At 40.9% G+C, this 17,871-nt stretch overlaps 1 protein-coding gene across 2 annotated transcripts in view; it reads right to left on the bottom strand.

Annotated features, from left to right (window-relative positions):
* Positions 1-16,029, bottom strand: part of GLS (glutaminase) — a 67,424-nt gene extending 51,395 nt beyond the window's left edge. For both annotated transcript variants that reach the window (XM_076342239.1, XM_076342240.1), the window contains exons 1-5: positions 15,682-16,029; positions 8,148-8,244; positions 7,533-7,654; positions 1,277-1,406; positions 481-560 (exon numbers count right to left, since the gene is read on the bottom strand). In XM_076342239.1, coding sequence (XP_076198354.1) covers positions 481-560; positions 1,277-1,406; positions 7,533-7,654; positions 8,148-8,244; positions 15,682-16,025 — 773 coding nt within the window. In that variant the 5' untranslated portion in view covers positions 16,026-16,029. The remainder of the gene's footprint in view (positions 1-480; positions 561-1,276; positions 1,407-7,532; positions 7,655-8,147; positions 8,245-15,681) is intronic.
* Between the last annotated feature and the right edge of the window lie 1,842 nt (positions 16,030-17,871).

Raw genomic sequence — 17,871 nt, 5'->3', positions numbered from 1 at the left:
TTTTAAGTACATCATGACTTGCAGAAAAAATAACATAGCTCGAGGCATGGGTACTATTAGACAAAGCTCTTCAACTTCGTAAGCATTGTCTCCATCTTGTCCTTTGATTATCGCTGGAATTACCCACAGCTTCATTACTGTGTTTGGATCATAAGCACAATATAATCTAGCTTTAAATATAGTATTTACAAATACTATTTAAACAATATTTTATAATAATAGCAAAATAATTCAGCTTCAACAGAGAAGTTGAAAAAATGTTAAGAAAGATGACCAAGTGGATTTCACTACTTAAACAACTCCAGTAAAGCTTTTTCTTTATTAAACCATGAGATATCATGAAGTGCTGTATATCATAGAATCGTAGAATATCTCAAGTTGGAAGGGACCAGTAAGGATCATCGAGTCCAACTCCCTGCTCCTCACAATGTCAGATAGTTTAAATAATTGAAACAGTAAAATCTAGAAGTTAGAATATACCTCTGTCCATCCACTGTGCAAAGCGACACACCCCACAAATCAGGGCTGAACTTGGCCAGTTGTGGAATATAGTCAGCAACCTATAACGACGTGAAATAAAAACAGAGATATTACAACATCCAAAATATTTAACTATATGTTAACATGTTGATTAAAATAAATGCCAGCGGAAAAGATACACAAGTTACAACTGAATTATTCCACTAGTAATCACCTAGTATATCTAAAAGTTCATTAAAAATATTATATTCACTAGATCATTACCAAATAAAATATTTTTTCAATGAAAATACAAACTTCAGCACATGTTCTATGTTACAGCACGTTTAGCATTTTTGTATCATATAAAACTTTAGTTCGTAACAAAGTTTGGGGCTTTTCAATTTATTTATTGAAAATAAGCACCAGAATAAACTTTAATTACTAACATAGGTATGGTGTTAACAACTATTTCTGTCACACAACCCAGTCAGTTGTGTAGAATAGCATGATCCTTTTATAGGCTAAGTTTAGTCTGACAAATTACATAGCAGTTTTATAGTTCATGTAAAATAAAGAACAACACTATTTTCTCTTTTTAACCTCAAAACTGTTTAAGATCGTTAGAGGCAAGGAGCTTTATTTCTAACGCAGTTTACAAGTTGCAGACATAATTGAACTTCCAAAACTGTTTTATCGAATTATCAGTTTAACATTTTGCTAAAAAAGTTAAGAAAAATCTGTCTACTTAACAAATACATTTGGTTAATATCAAAAAATCTGTAGAAGTTTGAAGCTGAATTTACAAACAGGTTACCTTTCCTCCAGATTGTTTTTTAGCACTTTCATATAACTCATCAATATGTGAAGTAAATGACATAAAATCTGGAATGACAAACTTCCTCCTGAAAGCTTGAGTAAGCAACACAATATTACTTTGTACACACCTGTAAAAAGTTAAAGAAGTTTATTAGTATTTTGACAAAGTACTGTCAAAAAGCCTACTTAAGCAGCAATTACATGCTATTTAAATAAGGACCATCAGTCCCTTGAAGTTACATGCCTACAAGAACAGGTCTTTACTAGAAAGACTATTCAATTTTCCACTCCATAAGTTATAAATAATTTTAAAAATATATTTAAAATGGTTTCATCGCATTTGCTTTTATGCCTTTTTATTTAAAGCCCTTACTTGAAGTTTCAACTGTAAGGTTGTACTGCAAGGTACTATCAATTTGCCTTCAAGCAGCATCTAAGCTTGCAAAAGGGATCTAAGCCACTCATTTCTCAGGATCAAGACGTTTGACAGCCACCTAACCCAGCTCTTGTCCTAAGTGCTAATTTCAGAGTTAGATCGGACTTCTGAGGTTCAGGATTGGTTTCTCTCACTTCCAACTGGTTTCACCATGAACTGAACAAAAACCCTGCCAATGACCAAACTGGAATGAGTTTCCACTCTAGTAAGAACAAAACCCTGTGGAAGTACTCAATAACATCTTCTAAACTAAACAAAAGTTAACAGTGAGCAGTACTGCAAGTCTCTTGCTTCAAACTATCACGAGTTAAGGAATCTTTGCTGCCTTTTAACCCACAATACATTATCGCCCACACCCTCTGAACATCAGCCCATCTGGTACGTTAAAAAAACTGATGAGGTAAAAAGGAAAGGACTTATCTAGGAGAAACAGACAGAAGGGAAGGATCAAAACACAAGCTGAGACATGCTGCTTGAAGTGGTGTGCCTGTGGGTGGGGAGTGAGCAGGAGTGGGAACTGGGAGCCATTATCACGTCAGTTGAAATATGACCTGATAGAGGGTATTAACAGTCCTACCCCAGTGCAGGGAAGAGAAAGGAAGGTTTAACACCAAACAATTTCGTTAATGTGTTCATACTATGCAGAAACAAACTGTTAATTCAGGCAAATGGAAAGCTAGGAACATCTAGGACCGTATTACAAATGAGCACATATCCTTCCAATGAAGACTTACTCAGAAAAGTAAAAAAAAATTAATTTTTAGGGAAATACTTGCACTTGGAATAGATTCTTCCAATAATTCTACTATTAAAAGTCATTATCAGTTCAAAATGAAGTTGCATGAAGACCAGTGAACAGACAGGATTATCTTCCCTTTGAATCCCCCTCTCTTTTTTTAAAGCTTCAGCTTGAACTCCTTTGTACTTAGGAGACTTTATCTCAAATTCAACTGACAACCATTTCAATGCTGGTAGGTGCTACACTCCAAGAGTGAAAGAAAAACAGTAGAGAAGTTTCCATTGTACACATTGGCATCTTAAGAATTGCTCTGTCTGTAATAAGCTGCTTTGTTAGTCTATGTTAAAATAGCAATTGAGTTGGTTTTGTTTTATTTTGTCATGTTTATCCACTCCTTTTTTACATATCTTGCAAAAAATCCTGTTCAATTTTGTTCCCAGCAGCCTCCAATTACAGTTACCTACTCCAGCTGCAACAACCCCGCTTCAAAGTAATTAATAAGTTATGGCAGATATGTGTGCAGAAGGAATAACAACCTTCAGATGCACTTCTACATTGTTTGAATCACCTGGACAGCATTAAGCACCCTTATAAGAAAAAAAAATTTGAAGTTCACCTAAACCTTTTAGAACAACTCAAGAATACAAAGTGTGGAAAACAACAAGAAGGCAGTATGCACTGAAATACAGTCCTCTGACACCACATTATGTTTCTGAAACAGGAAGGGTATTTATACACTTACCAATTCACACCAAGTCTAGGATGCTCACTTCAATAATTCAATCATTTTAAGCTAGTGATTGAAACTCACTGCAGAAATAGCTATGCTGGTTAAGGGCATTACCTATTTCTGCAAGAAGTTACTGTCCCCAGACTTCTGACGAGGTCAGTGTCTGGGTATTTATCCTGGTAACCTTAACCAGGATAGGTTAAGGTTACCTATCCTTAACCCAGGCAAATCATATGAATTCACAGACATTAAATATGGGGGTTCAATTAATGGGTATTCGGAACAACTACTGCATGGACAAAATGACAGGTATCTTAGTAAGCTCCAATTAACATGGCAGTAATATTTGCAGTCAACAGAGGACACTAGCCTTGACAGCCTCTAATATTCTGCAACTGACATCTCCTCCCCACCAGAGTTTCTAACTACTTTATGTTCCAGGTAACCCTCCAGAGACGAATGGTCTGAGGCTCAGGAGAAGTGGAGCAGTAGAAAAAGATCGCAGGGAGGAATGTAAGTAAATGAATATATTGATAAATAAAAATCTTTCTACAGTCAAATTTTATGAACGTAGCCCTTATCCCCCACATACTTTAGCAGTGTTCAAAATAAGTACACTAAAAACTTCCCACCTCAAATTCTTCCATTTCTCGAAACTTTATAATCTCACCCCAAAAAATTCTGTCTTGCCAAATCCCAATCCAAGCACTTCTTCCCCCATTTTAAAACACACCTTTTCAAACTATAAAACTTCCCTGATGCATCCTAATCTTCCTAACCCAAATGTAAGTCTTATGATCTGTAACAACTTTCAGTGACTTGTATAACCTGAAAGTAACAGTTTGGGGGTTTTTTTTGGAAACTGAATCTTTGGTCTCTAGCATAAAGTTAGGATTATTTTGTTTCCTTTATCATACAACTTGCTACATTTATCCATTCTTTTTCAAGTTCTGGCTCGAATTGCTTGATATTGCTTCCCTACACAAAGTAGACATCTGCTAAAACCACAGTCTGAACTCCCACCAGTTCTGAAGAACTGTTAGGCTATCTATATAGCTGAATGGACACCTTTTTTTCCTGTTTAAAAAGCTACAGTATAGCATTACAGAAAGGAATGTGAAACTCCATTTCCAACTAGCAAGACTAGGTCTGTAGAAGTGTTCGATATATTTAGACATTTTAGAAAAAAAAGTGACATTATTTTGACAAATGAGGTATTAATACTATAACAGAGCGGAAGTCCTCTACATCTTCTGTCAAAAGTTTTCTAATTGCTCAAACAAATAGGATTAAAGCATTTATTAATACCTGGGTTAAGCATATCTAAAATTAAAGTTTTCCTCAGGATTTGCTACCTAGATTGAGAGAGCAGCAGAGCCACTCAGAAGCAAATAGATAACCAGGTTTGAGATCCAGCAACAGATTGTCAGGTTTATGCTTAGAACATAACATACCCAGATTGCTGCTTCCTACCCATAGATCAAAGGAGATTTGGCTAGCAACACCACAGTTCTAGGTCAATAAAGCGGGACAGACCGCACCTTGTGACAAAGGCTAAATCTACAAAGCCAAGTAAGTTATTCTGAAAAAGAACCGAGTTTAAACCTCAGAGTTATAACTGTTACTCAGGAGCTATCATCTCATTCAAGTGTACACCATTCTCAAAATAACTCAATTCTGATTGACTCATGCCTTTCCTTCCCCCACCCCCATCATTGACCAAAATATCGTTAGTTAAGAAACAGGGCTTTCTTCAAGTCTTCTATTTTTGTTAGGAACGACCTGCGAGTTAAAGAAAAGCTAAGACTGGTAGGAGGATTTCTTACAAAGATTATCAGAAATTTTTCTACAAATTAGCTACAATGTCATAGAAACAGATCTAAAAATAGGATATGTCAAAATGTACACACTTCATGAGGAAGATTAGAGTGTACAATCTTCCGTATTTGTTAAGTTTCATCTAACAATAGTTGGATAGTACTACTACTACTTAAGTAGTAGTACCATAGCTAGTGTACCAAAAAAAGAAAAGAAAAAATTCACACAGCAAGCTAACTAGCATGTTGCGCTGCTTTCAGTAAGCAGGCTGTTCTCAGCAAGGTATCATTCATGCTACAAAGACCACGTGTTATGCTATATAGATGCAACACAAACAACTAATTCAAGAAATTTGTCAAGCACTCTCTGAAATGTGCACCACTGAAGCCTTCAATTCAAGAAACTCTGGAGATGAAAGATTAAAAACCCAATTTGTTCTGCCCGTAACATGGAGATTTTTTCCAAGTTTTTATTTAAGTGGAGAGCACTGTAAAGCCAAAAATCTTCAAAATAAGGCAAGTTTAGTCAAATTGGAGTCTAATGTTTAGAACCACTAAAGAGGTGTTGAAACTCCTGTTACAAAGATGGACAGTACAGATGCATGAGCTAAAATGTTTTACAGGTAATTTCTACTGGACTTGATTGATTTAGTCAAGCTTATGCTATCACTACTCCACGTCACTTATCCTTGATACTTTATTTGATCTAGCAGCTTTGGATTCAAATTCAACAGAATTACACCACTGACTTTTACGTTTAGGGAACTGAAGCTTCAAAGTCCTGAGGTAAGTACAGCTGAGTAGATACATTATTATACTTCACACCTTAAACACCCAGAGAAGAACAAAAAAAAAAAAATGGGAACCGTGTACGAGTCTCCATACAGCAAATGCAGTGTGCCTAGGAGGAACAGATAACTGAAGTTTGGGTGTTTTTAATTTATAAAAAAGGTTAACACCTGCTGCTGCAAAGGAAAATCTGCTACGTGAAAAGAGAATCACCTTTCCACCCTCTGTATAGACTTCATGCTCAACACTCTTCCTACACAAGAAGCAAGCAACCATGTAAGCTTTCCACAAATTATCATAGTAACAACCACTCCCCTAACACTGAGGATCAAAGCCTAGAGATAAAACATAGAACATGGGCTAATCTTCAGCCCTCTAATTAGCAATCACTTGTCTTTTTTTAATATAGAGTCCTTGCCTAAAACATAATTCATAGTTTACTATTACAAACAAGCCTTCTAGTAAAAATGTAATGCCTAATAGCAAAAGCATTTCCTTTCCAATCCAACCATGCACCCAGGAAGGTTTCTGACTCTGTAACAATATTGAGTTTTTACTGTGCTGACAAATAACCAGTGAAGACCTGGTCTTGAACTTAAATATCAGGAATAAAGTTAGTCCATGTTGTACCTTTAAGAAGTATCCCACATTTGATTATGGAGTTGACTGATTTGTTATTTTGTCACACACACAATATTCATTTTTTCTCAGTGTACTTCCAAAAATGTTTCTATATATTAAAAATATATATATAACATACATACTTTATATTTACATAAAGTATGTAAATATATAATATAGTATAAACATATACTGTATACTATGTGGTTTATATATTTATAGGTATATAATACATATACACAATTATATATGTAAACACAACTTTTTTTATACACATATATATTTTAAATTGTAACTGAGAGGAAATAGCACTAAACAGCCTTAGTTCACAAATTAAAAAAAATGCTACAGAACAACAAAAATGAACCAATTTTGACAAAAGTACAGTCTTCATGAAAGAAGCAAGTTTTAGATATTATGTCATTTAACCCTCTGAGCCTCTAAACTTCCAATCTTTTGGCACACAAAACTATAAGTAGGGGAGCAAAGGAGCGTGCTTGGAATGAACTGAAGACAACCTGAACAGTGCTTATATTGTTCAGCTAACTGACCACAGACTTTTCTTAAAAAAAAAAGTATCACTAAAATATGGCATGTAAATCTTTTCCAAAACAGACCAAAGCAGTGTCTACAGTCCTAACTGCTCTCACCTCTACATATCTTGCAATTTACCTTCACTATTTTTTGTATACTCACTTTTAGAATGAACTACATACATACTCTGAACACCTCACTACACAGAAGCAGCATCCTGAACTTCAGATTAAAAAGTGATGATACAGTGAGAGAGAAGTTTTATGTACTCATATTGAATATTTCATGCTGCATCAATTAATTTATTTGGCATCTGACCGAGAGTTGCAGTATGGGGTCAGATACACATGCAGACAACACTGATATATCAAACTCTTGTTTACTCTCTTGCGGAGATCATCACACAATCTGTCTGCTGCACGAAACCAGAGAACAAACTCATATGAAAATAGCATCAGTAGGACTGTGTGTTTGACTCCCTTTGCTAATTACACATAGATTTATATACCTTATGTCCCCCCTAAGACAACAGTCAGTAACACACACATTCATTCAGGATCATAGTCACATTATTGACAGAAAGTTTACTTTTTAAAAAGGTCTTTGTCCAGCATAACACCATCTGAAGTTGTTTGAAGGGTCAGTCTTAACATATCCATGCACTCTTTCAATCGGGGATCAGATGTACGTAATCCTGTAGATTTGAGTGCCTATTACAATAAAACAATAATTACTAAAATGAAAAAATATGCTATTACAATCAAGTTCTCTACTGCTCAGACTTATTTATCAAGATAAGAGACATCTGCCACTGCATTATCAACACAGAGACATTTTGACACCTTATTGATCCTTTTGCCAGTTCAGCTGTGTCTAATGTCAAAGGATTAATGTCATTTGAAATCCACAGTGGTCCAACTACATTTTACACAAGTGCAAATGCTACCCAGCCCTGCCATAGACACAGATGCTTTCAAGCATACTATTTTGCACAGCAGAGAAGTGAACAACAATACTAGCACACTCATTCTCTTACTTAATTACAGAAACAGTGTTGGGGGTGGGGGGGAAATATAGTTACATTCCTTGCTGCAGCTAACCATGTATAACAGAAATTCTTTGCTTTGTATTCTTGCATTTAGAATGTTAAAAAAAACTTGTAGTAGTTAGCTTTCATACAGCACTCTGGAACAGTAAACTTACGGTTATGAATTTATGAACTGGTATTTTTTCTTGTCCTTCTGCAATAGTATAGAAAAGTAGATCTTCTAAGCTAGGAAGGAGACCTTGCTTCATTTTACTGAAAAAAAGAAAAAAAAAGAAGACACATGCATAGATTAGTTTAGTGCATATTTTTATTTATACACATTTTTGCATTGCTCACAAGGAAACACATTTCCACTACCAATATAACTGCTATCATTAATTTCAAAGAACGCTTTTATCAGTGAAGACAAAGCTTAATTCAGCTTTAAATAGGAAAAAAATGGTAATATCAAAAGTAGCATACATATACTTTACGGAACAAACATTTTTAACTGCAACATAGTCATGTTTCTACTGACATACCTTTAAGATTATGCTTAAAGATTATATTTAGAAATTTTTTGGAGCAGATTCATCACGTTTCCCTCTTCTTGATGTTACAGAGGATAGACATGTTACTTGCACAGAGGATAAAGTATTTATGACTCAAAGACCTACATGCCTCACAATAAAGCTGAAAGAGCAGACTGACCCAATGGTTCCACAGACGAGAGAAAGTAAAGAGATGATGAATGTGTATTATTTTCTTCAAAATAGTCCTGTTTTTAGGAACTCCTAGAAAGAGTCCTAAAGCCCTTGTCCTCCTAGAAGCTTACGTAAGCCACATCAGTTACAGTGAAAGCAAGCAAAGCCATTCCCAGCATAATACAGTAACCCGAACCAGCTCAGGCACCAGAAGCAGTTAACTCCCATCGTGCATGCCTAGCAAAGTTAACATGCAGTGTAGATACATCTTTAATGGTCACTATGTTTTATCAATGTAAATACACTGGCTCTCCGAGTATTCCATGTGTTAACTATTTTACTCTGAGATATGCTTCCTGTATGCCTGTGGTTTCTTTTGTAACTTACATCTCCATTTTAAGTGAAATGTGAAGGAAACCTACCAGATTAAGCATCAAGAGTCCTTCCAAGAGAGAAAGCTGTAATACTGTCAGCTTTCCCTCAAAGCCTTTGGAAGTTCTCTAAAAGGTTTAACCTTAGAGTTTTGCTTTTCCTTGATATTCCGAAGTACCCTGCAGCAGGCAGGAGCCCAAGCCTGTACTCAGTTCTTTATGCTTCCCCTCTAAGTACAGCATCATAGCATACAGCTGGAATGTACACTTCCAAACTGCTAGAGGCAGTGATAGCAAAGGGCTTTGGATCAATTCTTTTAGTCCCCTGAAGTGCTTAGGTTTGTTTCTAGACCAAGTCAGTTTGGAGAAAGCCAATGTTGTGATGTTCAACAAGCAAAAATAAATAAAAACAAAACAGTTCTCTAGTAAACATAGACATAAACTAACTAAAATGCAGAGTATGCAGTCTTACATTAATTTAGCCACCAATTTTAAGGCTCAATCTTATAATCTAATAATAATGGCAATACTTCGTTACTTACTGTAATATATAAAAGTTACTGCCTGAAACTAGAATGTTCAGTGGCAATTTATCTATTTCTATACATGTATGCACATGCGTACAAAAAGCAGGCCTAAATTCTAGTCATGAAAGTTTTCACAAGACTAGTAATTCTTTGAATATCAGTACTCGGGGTTATAACTACAAAAATAAAATACTACAACTAAGCACAGAACCTAGATAGGCCAATGCAATCTTACAGACTGACGTTAATGCTCCCTCCTCTCCCAATACTAGCTTACTCTAGCTCAACAGCAGGTCAGATTTATGATTATTTTTAATAAAAATCTGACTGTATCCAAATGCTCTTTTACATTTAAGACAACCTTTAGATTGCACTTGCCTCCCTCCTTTCCTCATAACTAGCAGTGAAAACCAGCAATAAAAATCTCACTTCTCATTTTCCGATTTATTTAAAACACCACACTTGCATACTAAGAACAGAAGACAGCTTTGTAAGCCAACAGAACTTTCCTTGTCTTCCAGTCTGGATTTTTTTTTTTTTAAATGATGCTGGCTGACTAATGCACAGACAGGCTGGCAATTCAACCAAGACAAACGCTTACAACTACCTCAAGCAAATTACTGAACACCCTTTTTCCTAAAGAAAATTCAAGTCTTCCACACAGCACGTTGCTCTTTCAATCTTTTGAGAACAGTTATGTCCAGTCAAGCCAACAGAACCAAACTACTAACGTATCAATTAAAGCTTCATCCTATATCTGCATCCTAACTCTGCAGCTACGTACTTTTTTTTTTTTAAAGCTATGCTGAGTTACATAGTCTACACCCCTACATTTCCCTCATTTACACAGAGCATTTAACTAAGCTCCCCAAAGCATCGAGATTTCATGTTTTAAGGAACATCTCTGCTACGAGACTCGTTACTGGATTGCTGAAGGTCTGACAGAGGAAACTCCCATATTTCACTTTGACCAAACAAGCCGGCAAACACACTGAGAAATTTTAACTGATAACCTATTTAATTACAAGTTTCTGAGCTATTACTCAGAATTTCACAGCTGTTCCAAACGTGGGATTTCTATCTGGAAGGGTGCAGAAAAAAACTTCAGACATTTGACCAAGATTTTTATCTGCCTCTCTAAGATTTTCATCTATTAAAGAGATGTACACCTTTCGCAGCATAAATTCTCTCTTGACATAGTTTCCATATCATTCACATCTGCTGCTGTTCAATATTAGGTCAGTCAGCCTAATTTAACAATGGATCTGCACTGCCTGCCAAAGCAAAGAGGATGGCATTCAATATATTTACAGAAAATTGCTCGTTGTCAAATAGTCCATCTTTTGATAAAGTTTATCAGCTAAATAGAGGTGGAAAGGCTTGCTCTGCAGTTTATCAGGTCAGTGATGTCAGTAACTAATGTTTGCTTAACGTAAAAGCTATGTTTTGGCACCGTGAGCACACTTAGCAAGATAGTGCTGTTCAGCACACGTTGTAAAGAGCTGTTTTTCAAGTTAGGGAACTTGCAATTTCCACAGTCAAATTAAAGTGGAAATTCCAGTTTATTCCATTTCATGAATAATGACTTTTGATACTTATTTCCCTTTTTTGGGAAAAAAAAAAAAATTAAGCACCAGACTATTACACGATTAGACTTCTTCAGTGGTACTCTAACCTATGGACTAGAATACTGGCAGATGCTCCACACTGCTCTTTAAATATAAAGAAAAACAGAATGCAGGAATTCCAAGCACAAGGACTTTGCAGTCCATATCCTTCCTTCCTTCTTTCAGCTCTTCCTTTTGCATCAGTACGATGCTTATACCAGATTCCACAGAGGATTTCATTTTAACTAAAGCTGAATTATAATTTCTACAATATAAAAGAGATTAAATTTCAAATGCAGTGAAACATTCCTACTTTGTACTTCAAGATGTAACTGGCAAAATGCAGACCAGGATTTATAGAACAAACAAAGATATGATACTGCTAATAATAGTATCAGGCTCATCATTAACCGTAAGACATCAGTCAAATATATGAGGTCACACAACTGAAAACTGCAAGGGCTGCAACCCGCAGTTGGTAGCCTCTCTATCTAAAATAGGCATCCTGAAGAAGTTGTCACAATACTACAGATAACTGACCTCCAACTAAAGGTATAAACACCTGTCAAGTCACTAAATAACTACTTTCTGTCCACTTGCATAGTTAGACACCGATCCCATTAACAGTGGTGGGTAACCATTTACCTGAGAACTTACCAAGATTCAGACAAAACTACGTACTTATAAACTTAGACCAAAGATGGACATGTTTTAGTAGATGTCAAAGTATTTATAGTAAAAACAAGAACTGTTGCTTCAAAATCTTAGCCTCTAAGGAAGTTATGAAACATCTAATGAAAATGCACTTCTAACAGTTTCTTGCATCTGCAATTATTAGATCCACACTCTGACGGAAGTAACAGTGAGATGAACCACTGCCTGGTTACTATACAGTTATTCCTCTGGAATCCGGCCTGGGTGCAAAAGCAAAATGAATTTTAAAAGGTATCTCCAGAATTCATCCCTGTCCTTAAAAAGGAGCGCTACCACTCCCTTGTCATTTTAAGAAAAAAAACAAACACTTGCATTAACCATTTTGCTATATTCCATATACTAGTACCCATCACTATTGCAATTTAGCTATACTTTAAAAATCAGAGTTGCTCACATTTGCTCTTCCCTCTCACCTTAATCAAGGCTTTTGTAATTTACAAATAGCTTATACTAAGTTAAACTGTTTGATCCTACTACTGCCCAGCATAAGATGTAAGAAGAACGATGCGCGCTTATACTGAAAGTAAAAGTGAACAATGCACAGTTATATTGAAAGTAGAAGTAAACACTGTTAAATATTATACAAGTTTATCATTTCTGACTGTACTAGGTTATTGTGTTTTTATTATTTAGGTATGAACATAGATACGATTGCATTTTAATCAACAGCCTTCATTAATCAAAATTACTGGTCTATGATCACTCTCAGTTTAAGCTCAAATATTTTTTCCTTTCCAAAACATATTAAGTTTCAGGTGGATACACAGAGTGAAGGCTGGATAGCAGGGATAAGGAGGTGGTGGAAGACGTTTAAGAAAAAATGCACAAGGGGATCTGGTTATGCAATGGGATACTAGTTATTTCATCAGCCACAGACCTCATAATTTATTCCCTCTATGATGAACTGTTCTAAATCTCTGTACAGTCTTTGCACAAAACATTTTAGGTTTTCACTTGCAACTCCTACTCTCTGTACACAAGGACTGTTAGGCAAGCAAACAAGCAAGAAAATCTTAGTGCTGTCTTTTGACATTGGAGGTTATTCCAGTATCCTAGGGCCATGACCTTACAACCAAATAGAAAAAAAAATAATCCCCCAAAACAAACAAAAGAAAGTGTAAAAATGACTATCATCTTCCCAGTTGGGTCCACAAACCACCTGGCAAACACAACTCAAATGTTTTATACTGCTGGATGGCAAAGCGCTGGAATCAGCAGAACACACAGACTGCACTGACTTAGCCCAGTCGTCAATTTAGTCCAGAAACCTGTCTTTTGAAGAACTTCACTTTTCTTCTGAATCCTGCACTCTGTCTCAATATAGCAATGATTTCCACATGTAAAGTACCATTTACAAATGCTTAAGGAAGATTTTCATAATTCTGCATTAAGAAAAGTAAGAATGAAAGTATCCAGCAGCCTGGCTAATGTGCCACCAGGAAGTCCTGCACAACCTGAAGTGAAAAGAAACTGTTTCCAGCTTTTTCCTTGTTCATAACTATATGCTATATGTTTTATATAATTGTTCCTTGTCCATTTTGCAGTAAGGCTCAAAGAACAAGCATCTGACTTTCAAACACACCCTTTTGTCAAAAGTCAAAAATTATTAAAAGCGTGTAACCGGTTTGTGATGACAGAGCTTTACGAGACATATCAGAAATTATAGGATTTCCCTAAATGATGCTAGCTGTAGGAAGCTGTTATAAAAGCTCACTTTAAGAAAATGTTACCTCTTTAATAAATCACCTTTTCAACATCCTCAAAAACCCCTCACAGTTGTCATACTGGTTTTTCCTAAGTTTTTAATGTCTGTATTTCTCATTGAAAATGGAAGTACAACCCTTATAAACCACACCTGCTTGAGCCACAGCTAAGTAATGTTTGTTCCAAAACATTACGTACAGAGCTAATTCAAAGAGGAGACTTCATACATGTTGAACAATAGTATAAATATAATAATAATACAAATATGATTGTGTATTATATTGTATACAGTTACATAACCTGACACGCATGCATTTTTAAGGTGTTTGACAGCAGAAATTATAAGTGATGCCTTTAAAGAAGACTATATCCTATTGAAACCAAAGGCTTGAACCAAGCTGAGCAGCCAAGACATTTGGTGGGAGAAAGGGGAGAAGAACAAGAAGATAGCTTCCTTCCCCACCTGCCATGTTGAAGGAGTACAAGTTCATGCTAAAAAAAAAAAAAAAAAAAAAAACCACCAAACCAAAAACTGCAACTCAAAAGCAGAACTCTTAACTAGCTAAGGGCTGAAGCCTTCCCGACTGGCCTTGTGGAATCTTTTCCAGACTTCTTCTTAGCATTAGGCTAACAAAGACTTTGCTCAGTGTTAAAACAAGGTACTCCTTTCTTGGCCTTATTTCCTCTGTCTTTCGCTTTTTTCATCTAGGTAATAAGCATAGCAAAGCCTGGGAAAGCAGCTTGGTTTTAGATTTAGTTATGCCGCCCCATAAGCGGCACAAAGAATACATATGGGCTGCCTACAGAAAAGCCAAGGAGCATGTTCCAAACACACACAAAGGAGATGGGTCTTCATGGGCTTGCAGTTAAGCTGTCAAACTTCTCATAAAAGGCTATCAGAGATACTAAGTGTACCTAGGTTCAATCAAGCAATGGCAAACTGTCAGATGGGGGGGAGGAAATGAACAAGACTTTTTCAAGACCCACATAATGCTGAGGACTAACAGAGCAGAGTGCTAAGGAGAACTATCAATCCATTTATCTCATCATTATACTCTATCCCCAGTATCCACTACTGGACACAAACTGGAGCTGATACACCTGTTTCTGACCAATTCTTTCAAGAATATTTCAGGTTCTAAGTGAAAGAATATTAACTTCATAAACATATACAGTCCTATCATTCTATTACCTGCATGTACCTTTGTCACTTAGGGACAAATCAGGACCTCTTGGCACAGGGACACGTTCTGCAGCACCTATGAACATCTGTACGCACCACTAACCGGTGGTAACATCTATCCCTAACTGCACTACACGCAGACATGGAAGAGAGTGCTACAAAACTTCCAAGGCAGAACCATACACCACGTACGTTGCCTTTAATAATTAATGTAAGATGACACAGCTTTCACTTCTCTCGGAAAGTATTTTATGCAGGTAGCAGCGCTAGAAAAAACACACTAATGCACGCAGTCTCCTCTGAGCCAAAACACAGGCACACCCCGCACAGCCTTACGTGGGAGTGACCCCAAGCCAAGAGGAAGCTCAAGGCGTGGACGGGACACCAAGCAGCGGTGAGGGCAGCCCCGAGAGGCACACACGCTCCCCACGCCACGCGTCCGCGCTTCCTTCCCCCTTCCGTGACCCGCGGGACCCCACCGGGCTGCGCAGCCCCGCACCACGGCGCGGGGCGGGGGCCCCGAGCACCCACCCGGAGGTACGCGGCAGCCGAGCCGAGCCGAGCCGGGCCCGCCCCGCGCACGCAGCGCACGGGCGCAGCGCGCCCCGCCCCGCGCCCGGGGCGCGGCCGTGACAGACCCCAGCCCGCCGCGGTAGGGCCCCGGGAGCGGCGATGCCTGCGCGGAGCAGCGGCTCGGCCCCCGCACCTGCCGGGGAAGCGACCCGGCGGCCCCCGCGCCCCGCCCGGAGCTGCCCGGCCCGGCCCCCTTCCGCAGGCACCACGCGTGCGAGGGGGAAGGCGGCGCTCACATGGCGCCTCCGCATCCCCCGCCGCCCGGCCCGGCCCGGCCCCGCCGCCGCCCGCGCCCCGGCACGCCCCCGCCGCCCCGCTCGCACTCACTTCTCCCCCCCACCGCCGCCTCCGGCCAGCTCCTTGCCGCCGCCGTGGTTATTGTTGTGGCCGCCGTCGGCGGGGGGCTCGCCGGGGGTCGGCGGCGGCGCCTGCGCCCCCTTCCCCGGCTCCTCCAAGGCTCCCTCCGAGCGAGTGCACAAACCCCGCGCCAAAGGCGGCGGCGGCGGCCCCGGGCCGCGACGGGAGGCGGGCGGGCTCACGCCGAAGGCGGCCAGCGGCGGCGGGAGACGCCTGGGGCCGGCGCCGGGACCCGGGCCGCCGCCGCCGGCCGCTCCCGGCGGGCCGAGCTGCAGCAGCTCCCGCAGCAGCGCCGAGCGCCACAGCCGCATCATGCTGCGCCACTTCCCTCCGCCGAGTGCCCCAGCCGGCGGCCTGCGGCGCCGCTCGCACCCCGCCGCGCCCGCCCCCGCTCATCCGATTGGCGGCGGCCGCGTAACTGTCAGGCACGCGGCGTGCTGATTGGACAGCAGGGACGCCACTCCGGTCGGGTCACGCCCCCCGCGCGGCACGAGCCTCCCGCGGGCCGCTGGGGTCTCGGCGCGCGAGGCCGGCGGCGCAGCGGCGAGTGTGGGGGGGGGGAGGACGCGCGGGGGCCCGCGGGCGGCGGGGCCGGACAAGGACGGGGGGGCCGGTACCGCCCGCGGCTGGCGGGGCGCGAGCGGAGCGGAGCAGCGCCTCCCGCGGGCGGATCCGCCGTAGGGCCGGGCGGTGGCGCGCTGAGGGGAGCGGCGGGGCGGTGGCGCGTAGCGGGCCGGGGCCGCCGTCCGCACCGAGGTCACCCCGCCCTTCCCGCCGCCTCCATTTTCTGTCGGCCCCGGCTGCTGAGGGGGGAAAGTTTGAGTCACCGCCGCCCCCGCGGGCGGGCGCGGGCCGTGGCCCAGCGGCGGCGGGGAAGGGGCGCGTGGCGAGGCCGGCACTTGCGGGGCGCCGGGCGGCGCCGGGCGCGCCCGGGGGTCCCCGCAGGCCCCGGGGCGGCGCTTCCCTCCCTCTGCGACGTGTAACGGGGTTAGAAACAGGTTGGGCTTCGGCGGTGTCAGGTTTAGGTCGCCATGGATACGGGCGTTTTTTCAAATTTTACGTTTTTTGCTATCGGGTGGGCTGCCTCTACTGGGACAGAGGAGCGGGGCGGCGGGTGCAGTCGGTCACCGATGCGGGCTGGAGCGGGGCGGGCAGGATGCTCCCGCCTCTCAGCTGTCCGGGCGGCACGGCCGACCTTAGGCCGGCGTCAGCCACCCCCGTCCTACCCGTCAGGCACTGTAGGAAAGGGCTCGGGAGACAGAAGCGTGTTAGAAACGCTCTTAGCGGGAAGAGTAGTTCCCAAACTCTTCGGGCCAAATGCTTCTGTTAACACACAGATCTACTAATGGGTTTCCATGCACTTGCAATAAAAATATAATTGCGTAGCGCACTGCCAGAACTTGCTGTGGAGGCCAAAGTGTACAACTTCAAAAAAAAAAAAAACAGACAAGAAGTAAAGCACCTGGATGCCTAGATGAATCAGGTGCAGCTGTTCCTCATGTTCACACCACCAAACATTTAATCAGTGTGAAAATCTTGCTATTGCTCGTCTACAGGTCTCAGTTGAGGAACCACCAGCCCATAGCAATGCAGTGCCAAAGGCCGAAGTGGGAAGAGCAGCAGAGAATAATTGTAGGGCTTCAGCACAAGGTATAAATGTCACTCCTTATGTGTAGTTAAGCTTCTGTCACTGCATCACAACATGCTGCTTGCCAGCATGCAGCATCTTGGAAGTCACAGATTTTGCAGTTACGTGGTGAAACTCGCTCACATAACCAATTGCTAAATTTGTCCTGGATGAGTACAAATCTGTATTAGTAAATTGTATCCATTATGGGTAACAGTAGAAGAGTAGATCTGTTGTTGTCCTACTTCATCAGTAATGCCACCATGGAAACCAGTATTTAAATCGCCACTAGCTTTCTCACTTCAGGAATCATAATTTTCTGAGCAAAAATGTAAATACTTCTGGAATTCTGAGTCTATAACTGCTAAATTTCCTTGTGAACAATTTCCCCATGCATTGAGGTTTATTTCTTTCGGTATGTTTATTATGTTTGGGGGAGGTGGGGGTGGAGAAGTTCTGAGTTAAAATGATCCTGCTGCACACTTTATTGGAAATGTTTTACTCTGAAGATACTGATATTTTATTTTCCACCA

Source organism: Aptenodytes patagonicus, chromosome 6, assembly GCF_965638725.1.
Source record: "Aptenodytes patagonicus chromosome 6, bAptPat1.pri.cur, whole genome shotgun sequence".
NCBI classification, from domain to species: domain Eukaryota; kingdom Metazoa; phylum Chordata; class Aves; order Sphenisciformes; family Spheniscidae; genus Aptenodytes; species Aptenodytes patagonicus.
Note: the sequence above shows the minus strand (reverse complement) of the source record. Positions and strands in the feature narration are given on the sequence as shown.